At 39.6% G+C, this 13,125-nt stretch overlaps 1 protein-coding gene across 1 annotated transcript in view; it reads right to left on the bottom strand.

The window, feature by feature from the left end:
- The window catches only part of ADAMTSL3 (ADAMTS like 3), a 368,734-nt gene that overhangs the window by 169,132 nt on the left and 186,477 nt on the right, over positions 1-13,125 (bottom strand). The window contains exons 8-9 of the mRNA XM_052659478.1: positions 11,428-11,502; positions 805-962 (exon numbers count right to left, since the gene is read on the bottom strand). Coding sequence (XP_052515438.1) covers positions 805-962; positions 11,428-11,502 — 233 coding nt within the window. The remainder of the gene's footprint in view (positions 1-804; positions 963-11,427; positions 11,503-13,125) is intronic.

Genomic DNA, 13,125 nt, shown 5'->3' with positions numbered 1-13,125 from the left:
TGCTTTGATGAAACTTTGACAAGTTAACATAGAACAGTTCTTTAGAAGGCACTGGGTCTTCTCACAGGTAAATATATTCCTGGCAATTGGAGCTCTTGTCTTTCTTCCCTTTCCATTTTGAATGAGTTTCCCAAAAGGGATAGATAGGACAAAACCATCCACTGAAACACCCCTTTCTGCTTGTCTTAGGTATTTTCAGTTGTATCAGAAGAATTTCAGGTTGTGTCACCTTGGAAAAACATTGGCCACTGCATTTCATGTCCTCTGAGTGAAAGAAGATGCCCCCGATTTACCCAAGAGAGGGGACACAGAGCCCTGGTCACAGGAAAGAAGAGTTCTTATATGGGGACCTTGTGACAGGTGTCCAGACAAGTGCTCATGATGAGACATTACTGAGGAAACAGGAAAGGAAGGTAAGGGAGGGGCCTCTGTCTTCTCTGCTCTGCTTTGCAAGGAGAGCAACAGAAGAGTTGTGGTTTAAGACATGGAGCGTTTAACCACGGACCATTCTCACTGAACTCCATCGAGAGGTTTAAAACTGAACACAGCAACCAGAGACTACAAATTCAAAACAATCATTCCCCTATAAGAATGAAGTTTGTTTCTTAACTATTGGGGTTGAGGAACAGAACCTTGAGAGAGCTGAATGAGTTTTAAGAACTGACTGTCAAGGTGGAAATAGTAATGACACATGCCCTGTATGATAACAGTTACTGACTGCCGACCAAACTAACTTGTTCTTTTCCAAATTCAAGACATGCTAGGCCCCTGATGCATGACATTTTATGAAGAGACTCGTCCTACCTTGAAGATGAAATCAGCCATCAGAGGTCCTGGAATCTTAAAGGTCTGCCTCTCTGAGCCCTTCTGAAATTCCACTGTTGTGTTTTCTACAACAAAAACTCCAGGGCTGTTAAAGCTGTGCTCTCCTTTGCTTCCTTGAAGTGTTTTTGATTCAATAACTAAAATTTAAAAATAAAGTTTTAATGAAAGTATCTTAAAAGCATTTCATTTCAAAAGATCTTTTAGTACATGTAATTGCATCTGATATCAATACAACATCAGTACATCCACTCAGTTTACAAACACTGATTCAAATTGGGGAAATAAATATATAAGCTTTTTGTGCATGCGTGCTAAGTTGCTTCAGTAGTGTCTGACTCTGTGCAGCTCTATGGACTGTAGCCCACCAGGCTCCTCTGTCCATGGGATTCTCTAGACAAGAATACTGAAGAGGGTTGCCTTGCCCTCCTCCAGGGGATCTTTTTAGCTGTCTATAAAAAGGAGCAAACAAGATTGCTAGCTCCAGTAAGGTCTACTCAACCGTTTGGAGTCATAAGGGCAAGAAGAAAACTTTTCTCTATATTTTTTCATGATGTAGTTATTACTTAAAGGTATGTTACTAATTTTCTCACCCCTTCAGATCATTCGCCTAGACTTTACTAAACTACAATAAAATTTGAATTTGCTTTGAGATTATTTTTTTATTTTGAAATAATTATAGATTCACAGGAAGTTGCAAAAGTAGTGAAGAGGTCCTGTATACCTTTCATTCAGTTTTACCCAGTGGAATGGTTACATCTTATCCAACGATAATACAATATACAAACTAGGAAACAGACATCAGTACAATGTGTGCCTATAATCCTGTGCTATTTCATCACACATCACCACAACCAAAACACAGAACTGTGATATCAACACAAAGATCTCTCTCATGTGTCACCTCTTCAGTCACAGTGGCTTTTTTTCAAGATTTATTTATTTTTTTCCCCTGTCACAAGGCATGCAAGATCTTAGTTCCACGGCCAGGGACGGAACCCATGCTCTCTGCACTGGAAACACAGAATCTCAACCCCTGGATCAACAAGGATGTCCCTCACATTGTGTTTTAAATGAACACTAGTTCTTTCCGATCTCTAAAAGAACACTGCTGATGGTTTAACCAAAATAACACCTCCTTTATTTAAATAATTTCTTTCTTTCCGTTTCCTTTTTTTTTTTCCTTTCATTTTATAAATGTTCCCATACTTAGTGGAGCTGATTCACTTGCATTTCTGGCTCCAGCTCTACTCCTAACTCACTGCCTTGGCTTTTTATGGCCTATTTCTAAAATGAGGAGTCAGAGCAGACAATCTCCCAGGTCCTCTTCTCTGAAATCTACACTTGACTCACTGGTTCTTTAACCATCTCAAACAAAGGACACAACAGAACTACAACTCCATTCAATCTAATAAAAAGCAACAAAATGATCTGGTTTTAAGAGGCTGCAACCCACATGCTGCTGTGCTTTGGCAGTTTTGTTTTGTTTTTTTTTTTGGCTGATTTCTCTCTGCCACTGGAGCAACTGCAGGAATTCAAGTGCCATGGACAGACTATTTAACAGGCATTAGGAGACATCCCTGATTATCCCTGACAGGCAGGCTGGGAACTTTTCTGGGAAAATTCAAAGACTGGACACAGGCTCCTTGATCTGCAGGAGTCATTAGTGGTCAAAGAATAATTCTGGCTACTCTCAGACACACAAAACCCCAACCACTTTGGCCCTGATCTCCGTGACTGCAGTAGATTTTTGGAAAGTGTGAGATTAAATTCATTTCCTAGTTCCAGTGAAGATATAAAACTGAATGCTATAAAGCGAGTTGTCAGTAAAAATGAGATGGGAAACTAGAGATGGTAAGAGAGCCCTACACTGGATGAATTAGACCTTGAAATTAAAGGAGGAAAAAATCATGAGCATTCAGGTAATATCAAAACATGAAATAAAGTGGGGCAAAATTCATCACTGCAAAGAAGAAGGCATACAAAACACCAAGTTTCTAGATGGAGATTGAGCCTGAAGTGACTTGATTAAATTCAAGTAGTGTCCGACGGATTCGGCGGCTGTGTTGGGGCAGTGATTGTTTTACCACTGAGCTGACCTTCTGCATCATAGCTTGCCAAGCTCCATCTGGTTGCAGAGTTATGGCTGCGGCGGTGGGGGGGGGGGGAGGGCGGCGGGGGGGTGGTGCCGGGGGGAGGTCAGAATCTGGAAAGGCGATCTGGGGGAAGGGAAGACCAACATGACACCTATCTTTTGACCCATCTGTTCATTTGGTTTTCATTGTTTTTAATGTTTATTTAATTATCTACCTGGGCTTCCCACGTGGTGCTAGTGGTAAAGAACCCGCCTGCCAATACAGGAGATAAAAGAGACTTAGGTTCGATCTGATCCTTGGGTCGGGATGATCCCCTAGCGGAGAGCATGGCAACCCACTCCAGTATTCCTGTCTGGAGAACCTGATGGACAGAGGAGCATAGAGTCACAGAGTTGGACACAACTGAAGTGACTTAGCACACATGCATGCAAGTATCTGCAGCATTTTCTGCCTCCTTTAATTTCAATTTTTTTTTCATGACATTTTGTTGTTCTTTTGTTTTCATTTATTTTTAGGCCATGCCATACAGCATATGGGATCTGAGTTCCCCAACCAGGGACTGAACCCATGGTCCCTGCATTGGTAATGCTGAGTCTTAACCACCAGACCAACAGGGAAGTCCCTGAGGTTTTGGTTTTTGATTCTGAGTCCATTCTATTAACTTCAATGTTGTCCAAGATCTTTAGTGATGAAGATGGGAGAATACAAGGTAGAAAACCAGTTTTCAAGTGCATATGAATTACCCAAACTACTCCTCTCCTCCACTTCTCATAAAATATCTTTATTCCAATTCTTTCAAAAGGTTTCCCACTCTCTGGGTCACAAACCTTGGCTGCATACACAGGAGGTCAAAAGCAGGTACCCGGACCTCAACTGCATGACTTGGTTCAGAAATGGGTGTCAATAAAGCTAAGGGAAGCACTCTGATGAAGCTACCTTTTGATGGTTTGTGGATCCCAGCACTGCTGACACTTCAGATTAACAAGGCCACTGTGATGAATTCAGTGAAGCAGAGGCCAGTGTTGTTCTTCAGGAGTCATCATTTTTATGGGGGATAAACTTGCTTCTCCTTAGTGCCTATCCCTCTTAAAAGTAATTGGCAGAAAAGGGGTTTTTGAAAATCAACAATTCAGACAATGTGTTGGTTTATGGATATGTTTTTTAAGTTGTTATTTTAAAATTATTTATTTATGTAAATTGGAGGATAATTACAATATTGTGATGGTTTTTGCCACATAGCAACATGAATCAGCCATAAATATGTCTCCCCCATCCTGAATCACCCCCCCCCACCTTCTCCCCACCCTATCCCTCCAGGCTGTTCCAGAGTGCCCTGGGTGCCCTGCTTCATGTATCAAACCCACATTTGTCATCCATCCTACATATGGTACTGTACAGGTTTCAATGCTATTTTTTCTTTCTCTTTTTTTCAGATATAAATTTATTTATTTTAATTGGAGGTTAATTACTTTACAATATTGTATCGGTTTTGCCATACATTAACATGAATCTGCCACAGGTGTACACGTGTTCCCCATCCTGAACCTCCTTCCCACCTCCCTCCCCATACCATCCCTCTGGGTCATCCCAGTGCACCAGCCTCAAACATCCTGTATCATGCATCAAACCTGGACTGGCGATTCATTTCATATATGATATTACACATGTTTCAATGCCATTCTCCCATATCATCCCACCCTCTCCCTCTCCCACAAAGTCCAAAAGACTGTTCTATACATCTGTGTCTCTTTTGCTATCTCGCATATAGGGTCATCATTACCATCTTTCTAAATTTCATATACATGTGTTAGTATACTGTATTGGTGCTTTTCTTTCTGGCTTACTTCACTCTGTATAATAAGCTCCAGTTTCATCCACCTCATTAGAACTGATTCAAATGTATTCTTTTTAATGGCTGAGTAACACTCCATTGTGTATATGTACCACAGCTCTCTTATCCATTCGTCTGCCAGTGGACATCTAGGTTGCTTCCATGTCCTGGCTATTATAAACAGTGCTGCGATGAACATTGGGGTACATGTGTCTCTTTCAATTCTGGTTTCCTTGGTGTGTATGCCCAGTAGTGGGATTGCTGGGTCGTATGGCAGTTCTATTTCCAGTTTTTTAAGGAATCTCCACACTGTTCTCCAAAGTGGCTGTACTAGTTTGCATTCCCACCAACAGTGTAAGAGGGTTCCCTTTTCTCCACACCCTCTCCAGCATTTATTGCTTGTAGACTTCTGGATAGCAGCCATTCTGACTGGAGTGAAATGGTACCTCAGTGGTTTTGATTTGCATTTCTCTGATAATGAGTGATGTTGAGCATCTTTTCATGTGTTTGTTAGCCAGTGCTCTTTTTTTCAAATTAAGGTCCAACACCCGGTGAATATGCTGCAGGCTTACACTGTGATGTGCGATCCACAACTGCACTCATAGTCCTTCAATCCTCAGAACTCTCAAGGACCCTCTGTGTTCCTATAGCAGGACAGCTAGTGCTGGGTAAAGACCCCAGGAAATGTATAAATGCTCCCACACTGCAAAAGACAGAGGATAACAGCCTCTTTTCCTGCTGCTGCTGCTTCCTTTTTTCTCCTCTTCAGGCTTAAATGACTGGGGTTGCAGAGAAGAGTCAGGAAGAGATGCTAACGCATAGTCAAATAGATGAAAGAGAAATATCCTATGATATCACTTACATGAACTCTTAAAGAAAGATACAGACAAGCTTTGGCATTTGTTAGCTGGCTTAACAAAGAAATATATTGGAAATCCCCTTATCTTCTGCTGCTTACTCTGAAGAATGAAGTTAGTGTTGTCGGAAGAATAAATAAAATTATATACCAGGAAAAAAAAAAAGAGGATCAGAAACCAAGACGCTCTTTTATCCCCAAATCTTCACAACTCAAGTCTACAATAGTATCTTTACCTATTTTGATCCATATTAGTTATTTTTAAAAGAAATAACTAGAAAGATGATGACTGCTCCTAACTACTTCTAGCTGAAAGGCCTGCCCTGAGAAGTATCAGTCCAGGCTTCTTTCAAAAGAGGCAGGGTCATGCTAATTATCCCAAGAGGTCTCAAATTTTAAGAAGGCCACAAAGTATTGTTAGGTAAGTATGTAATGAGCATTTAGCACGGCTTCCTTGGTTATAAATACATCAAACTTATGCTTCAAGTTGTATTTTATAGTGTATGCACACTTTACTCAGCATCCATTTCCTTTGATGAGTCATTATGCTCATGCTTATATTTATACATCTCTATACAGTGAGTCCCCTAAATATAAACCTTCAAGTTGCGAACTTTCAGAGATCAGAATGTGTGCTCGCATGTCCAATCAGTAAGTTAGTTCACATGTCTGGTGTACATTGTCACATGTGTGCATCCTCTACCAGTGATCATGCTGCGTGCAAGCAGAGTAGTACAGCATCTTTATTTCAAGCCCAGGATGTCCAGAAGAAAGCATAAAATAGCAGTGATGTAGCTGGTACAATGTAGTGAATTGTGTTAGCTGGGTACCTAGGGTAACTTTGTTGGACTTACAAAACACTCTTAGGATGGACCTCGTTTGTATGTAAGGAACTTACTGTATGTGGTCATCAGACAGCATTTAGATGACAAAGAAAAAACAATTCTTACAATCAATAATGGAGGTTTTCAGTTTATGGCATCTTGCCTTCTCCAGTTTATTGCCAGTCAACATATTTCATGTTGAAGTTTTGCTTCAATAAAATCCCTTTTTCAATAACCCTCTTATTAATTCCATTTTTGAAATTTTAGGGAAATTTGGAGCTGTGTGCTTGATATAATACTGAGGCCACGCTTGCGAAAGGACTGGAAATTCAGGCTCTAATCACCTTGAGGCAATATGCAAGATGGGTATTATGTAATTAAATTCCACAGCAAAGAGACTAACATTATGTTACTGAGTATCCTCAGTTTTTAATGATGTGCCTTTTTGAGGGTGGCACTTAATACAGATCTTAAAAAGAATGATTTATTACTGCAAAGTCAGCTTAATTTCAGGACTATATCTTTGGAATAAAATTAAGAAAACTCTTATACAAATCAAGAAAATAAAGCCACATCTATATTAAGATGTTAAGAAATGCTAACTAATTCCTTTGTAAATGAAGCCAGTTCATTCTCTTCACTGGCAGAGAAAGGCAATTTTCAGAAACACTTCTGAGCCAGTTTTGAGAATGTTCAGATGGAAAAATACTCCAAGCAAGAGATCTTATCACTTTTGGAGAAATGGGAATATTTTTGAGCTCTGTTCTTGGGACAGTGCCAGTCCTGAGTATTAAAGTTATATTTAATATGCCAGAACAGGTATGTATGTAAATGAGTATTTTACCTCAAAGTATTCATCTTTACTAAACCTGTTTACTGCCTACTTATTCTGCTTTTTGAGCTTCTTAAGCTCTCTTTAGAGATGAATTTTAAATAACCGTCTTTAGTATCATGAAAAAATCAGGCCCAGTCATTGCATATTTTTATTTTCTAAAATATCTTTTTGATATGTTGTAAAATTCACATGCCATAAAATTCACTCATTTAAAATATAGTTTTGTGGTTTCAGCATATTCACAGAATTGTGAAACCATCACCACAATCTAAGTTTAGAACATTTTTGTCACCACTCCTCCAAAGAAACCCCATATCCATTAACAGTCCCCAGACCTGCCACCAACCCAACTCACCCTTGCTCTACGCAAGTGCTAACCAGCTTTCTGTCTCCTTAGATTTGCTTACACTGGACACTTTATATAAAGACAATCATATATTAATAACATGTGACCTTTTTGTGACTCATTTCTTTCACTTAGCACAATGTTTTCAAAGATCTTATCTATTGTAGCAGGCTTTCCGTGGCGCTAGTCATAAAGAAAATGCCTGCCAATGTAGGAGATATGAGACTTGGGTTCCATTTTTAAGTAGGGAAGATCCCCTGGAGTAAGAAATGGTAGCCCACTCCAGTATTCTTGCCTGGAGAATCCCATGCACAGAGGAGCCTGGCAGGCTACAGTCCACAGGGTCACAAAGACGCGGACATGACTGAGCACAGAGACATCTATTGTAGCACATGTCAGGGATTTCATTCTTTGTTACAGTCAAATAATATTCTACATATGCCACATTTTATTTACCCATTCATCTGTTAATGGACATTTGAGCTGTTTTCACATCTTGGCTATTATGATTATACTGCTATGAATATCCAAGCTAGGCTTCAGCAATATGCAAACCGTGAACTTCCAGATGTTCAAGCTGGTTTCAGGAAAGGCAGAGGAACCAGAGATCAAATTGCCAACATCCTCTGGATCATCAAAAAAGCAAGAGAGTTCCAGAAAAACATCTTTTTCTGCTTTATTGACTATGCCAAAGCCTTTGACTGTGTGGATCACAATAAACTGTGGAAAATTCTGAAAGAGATGGGAATACCAGACCATCTGTCCTACCTCTTGAGAAACCTATATGCAGGTCAGGAAGCAAGTTAGAACTGGACATGGAACAACAGACTGGTTCCAAATAGGAAAAGGAGTACGTCAAGGCTGTATATTGTCACCCTGCTTATTTAACTTCTATGCAGAGTACATCATGAGAAACGCTGGGCTGGAAGAAGCACAAGCTGGAATCAAGATTGCCTGAAGAAATATCAGTAACCTCAGATATGCAGATGACACCACCCTTATGGCAGAAAGTGAAGAGGAACTAAAAAGCCTCTTGATAAAAATGAAAGAGGAGAGTGAAAAAGTTGGCTTAAAGCTCAACATTCAGAAAATGAAGATCATGGCATCTGGTCCCATCACTTCATGGCAAATAGATGGGGAAACAGTGGAAACAATGTCAGACTTTATTTTGGGGGGGGTCCAAAATCACTGTCGATGGTGATTGCAGCCATGAAATTAAAAGACGTTTATTCCTTGGAAGGAAAGTTATGACCAACCTAGATAGCACATTCAAAAGCAGAGACATTACCTTGCCAACAAAGGTCCATCTAGTCAAGGCTATGGTTTTTCCAGTGGTCATGTATGGATATGAAAGTTGGACTGTGAAGAAAGCTGAGTGCCAAAGAATTGATGCTCTTGAACTGTGGTGTTGGAGAAGACTCTTGAGAGTCCCTTGGACTACAAGGAGACCCAACCAGTCCATCCTAAAGGAGATCAGTCCTGGGTGTTCTTTGGAAGGACTGATGCTAAAGCTGAAACTCCAGTACTCTGGCCACCTCATGCAAAGAGTTAACTCATTGGAAAAGACTCTGACGCTGGGAGGGATTGGGGGCAGGAGGAAAAGGGGATGACAGAGGATGAGATGGCTGGATGGCATCACCGACTCGATGGACATGAGTTTGAGTGGACTTCGGGAGTTGGTGATGGACAGGGAGGCCTGGAGTGCTGCTATTCATGGGGTCACAAAGAGTCGGACACGACTGAGTGAGTGAACTGAACTGAATATTCAGTACTTCATAGTTTTGAACCAAAAATGTTATTTTACAATGTGATCATTCAAATCATTCACAGATCTAAATGATTTTCACCTGTTTTCAAACATCAAGTTGGCATTTACAAGGATGAAGATTTATTCTCATCGAGTGGTGGGCTGGGACTCCCCTGGTGGCCCAGTGGCTAAGACTCTGTGCTCCCAGTGCAGGGGCCCAGGTTCCACCCCTGGTCAGGGAACTAGATCCCACATGCCACAACTAAAGATCCTACGTGCCACAACTAAGACCTGGCACAGCCAAATAAATAAATTTTTAAAAAGAAAGAGCTCTGGTGGGCTTTAAGCCATTTTAAGAAGAAGCCTTAAAAAATGTTTTGATGCATTATTCTAGAGAAGGCCTTGAGTGAACTGACCATTATATGGTTGTAAACATTTTAATATTTTAAATCAGTCACACTCTTTTAGTCATAATTCATACAATAAAGTAGGGTTAAAAAAAGCCTTTCCAATAATGGCTCACTCTCACTGTCCTAAACATATTTTCTTCCTTCCCTAATTTAGGCCCTAATGTACTATGAAATTTTTTTTTAAGATTTTTAATCTATATCCATGGTGACAAACACATTTTGACATAAACATTCCTCAAAGGACATTACTGTTTAGAATATCAGTACTGAATCTAAAATATATAAACACACACACACACATGCATATACACACCAGAAGCTACAGAAAATGCACAACGCTGAGAAACTCATACAACTTGAAAATCTAAGATGGTGGCTCAGGAGAAACAAAAAGGCAAAATATGCAGCATTTTAACCCAGTGGACCTTGATTTGTGTAGTTTTAAAATAGCTATATTTATAACTACTTAGTTTTTTGTACTTTTTACAGAAAGATAGAGCTGAACACAGTGAGCTTCTTCAAGGCCAGGGACCCAGTCTTGGCAGAGACTCAACTTCCCCAGAAAAAGACTAAGAAAGTGCTTCGCATGGCCACAGGAAACCCTGGGAGAGAAATACACAAACTTTGGTATTACCAGTTTCTTTGGGTCTTAAGAGACCAAAAAGGGCTTCGCTCATAGCTCAGTTGGTAAATCATCTGCCTGCAATGCAGGAGACACAGGTTTGATTCCTAGGTTGGGAAAATCCCCTGGAGAAGGAAATGGCAACCCACTCCAGTATTCCTTCCTGGAGAATCCCATGGACAGAGGAGCCTGGTGGGCTACAGTCCATGGGTTCGCAAGAGTTGGACACAACTTATCAACTAAACCACCACCGAGAGACCAGAAAAGCTAAGACAGAGGAGATGCCATGTGACTTTGAACAAAGAAACATACAATCCCAACCCTTTATTGTTTCAAACTCATAGGATTCTGGAAAACCAGTGTTTACTTTCAGTGCCCCCTAGATCTAGGCTATGATGTGCTGTCAACAGAGCTTGTACTTGTCAGCTTTATTCACTGATGCAGCTCTGTGTTTTAAATTTTGCTTTGCTATTTTTCATTCCAAACTGTTGAGATCTCCAGAAGACTCTTGAATCTAAGTTTACTCTCCACGTAAAAAATAGTTCATTTCACATATAACTTGATTTCTTCTCCTGTGAGAGGATTAATCCCAAACTGGTATACTTCCCACTAGGACATGAGAACCAAAAAAATCAGGGTCACAGATCATTCCCTAGAGATATAGACTATTTCAGTGGGCGTGCTCGGTTGTGTCTGACTCTTTTGCAACCCCATGGACTGTAGCCCACCAGGCTCCTCTGTCCATGGGATTTCTCTGGCAAGAATACTGGAGTGGATTGCCATTCCCTTCTCCAGGGGATATTCCTGACCCAAGGATCAAATTCACGTCTCCTGAGGCTCCTGCATTGGCAGGCAGATTCTTTACCACTGGTCCACCTGGGAAGACCTAGACTATTTCAAGGTGATAAGCAAAACCATTAAGATGTTGACCTATTCATTAATACAAAGAAGTGTGTATATATATATACATACATACGTTTTCTTTACTAAATAAGCTTTCAGAAAAGAAGAAAAATGCTAAGATTAAATCTTGCTTACAGAGATGTGCAGGTCCTTTCACTGTAATTCTCACACTTCGACTTCCCAAAGGAACAGCAATTACATTTTCTTCCCCTAGGAAAGAACACAAGACAAATGTATTAAAACTTCTGTACTAAAGGCCCATTGAAATAAGCAACTCAATCAAAACTAAGGGCATGTATGAAGTGTTCTTAATTGTATTTCATTTCCATCTTCAGTCAGGAAATCTTCAGAAAATGGCTATTGTGTCTAAGGCATGTTAATATATGGACATAATTCCATATAAATATCGGGTTGGCCAAAACATTCGTTTTTTATGTAAGATGGCTCTAGAAGTGCTCAGTTGTCTTTAACTTCATTAGAAACAGTTTTTTTAGACTGTATCAAGACGGCTGTCATATCAGTGTGCATTTAAAAAATAACTTACAAAACTGGTAAATTTTTGTGTAGCCATGTTAATAATAAAGATGGAAGAAAAAAAGCAACATTTTCAGCATATCATGCTTTATATATTATTTCAAGAAAGGTAAAAACACAACTGAGAAGCAAAAAAAGATTTGTGCAGTGTATGGAGAAGGTGCTGTGATTAACTGAATGTGTCAAAAGTGGTTTGTGAAGTTTCGTGCTCAAATTTCTAGCTGGACAATGTTCCATGATCCAGTAGATCAGTTAAAGGTGATAGCAATCAAATAGAGTTACTGAGAACAATCTATGTTATACCATGCAGAGATAACCAACATACTCAAATATCCAAATCAAGTGTTGAAAATCATTTGCACCAGCTTAGTTATGTTAATCATTTTGATGTTTGGGTTCCACATAAGTTAGGCAAAAAAAAATCTTCTTGACTCCGCATGTGATTCTCTTCTTAAATGTAACAGAAAGTCCCATTTTTAAAAACAAATTGTGACAGGCAATAAATAGGGGATGCTGTACAATAATGTGGGACAGAAGAGATTATGGGGCAAGGGAAAAGAATCCATCAACAACACCAAAGGCCGATCTTCATCCAAAGAAGGTGATATTGGGTGATATGGTGGAATGGGAAGGGAGTCCTCTATAATGAGCTTCTTTCAAAAAACCAAATGATTAATTCCAACAAGTAATGCTCCCATTAGGCCAACTGAAGACAACACTCGATGAAAAGTGTCCTGAATTATTCAACAGAAAACCCATAATCTTCCATCAGGATAATGTAAGAGTGCATGTTTCTTTGATGACTGAGGCAAAAACTGTTACATCTTGGCTGGGAAGTTCTGACTCATCCGCCATATTCACCAGACACTGCTGCTTCGGATGTCCCTTCAATTTGGTCTTTACGATACTAGCTTCAGGGAAAATTTTTAGACTGTATTAAGACAGCTGTCATATCAGTGTGCATTTAAAAAAATAACTTACAAAACTGGTAAATTTTTGTGTAGCCATGGAAGACTGTAAAAAATTCCCTGGAAGACTGTAAAAAGCACCTAGAACAGTTCTCTGCTCAAAAAGATTAGAAGTTTTGAGAATATGGTATTATGAAGTTGCCTGAAAAATGGAAGAAAGTAGTGAGAAAAAATGGTGAATACATTATTCAATAAACTTCCTGGTGAAAATGAGAAATGTTTCTTTTACTTTAAAAAAACTGAAGGAATTCTTCGGCCAATCTATTTTTTAAAAACATTAAAGAAAAATTAAAATAAATGCACTGATCAACTTGAGTGAGTCCACAAACTA

The sequence above is a fragment of the Budorcas taxicolor genome, chromosome 21 (assembly GCF_023091745.1).
Source record: "Budorcas taxicolor isolate Tak-1 chromosome 21, Takin1.1, whole genome shotgun sequence".
Classification (NCBI taxonomy): Eukaryota; Metazoa; Chordata; class Mammalia; order Artiodactyla; family Bovidae; genus Budorcas; species Budorcas taxicolor.
Note: the sequence above shows the minus strand (reverse complement) of the source record. Positions and strands in the feature narration are given on the sequence as shown.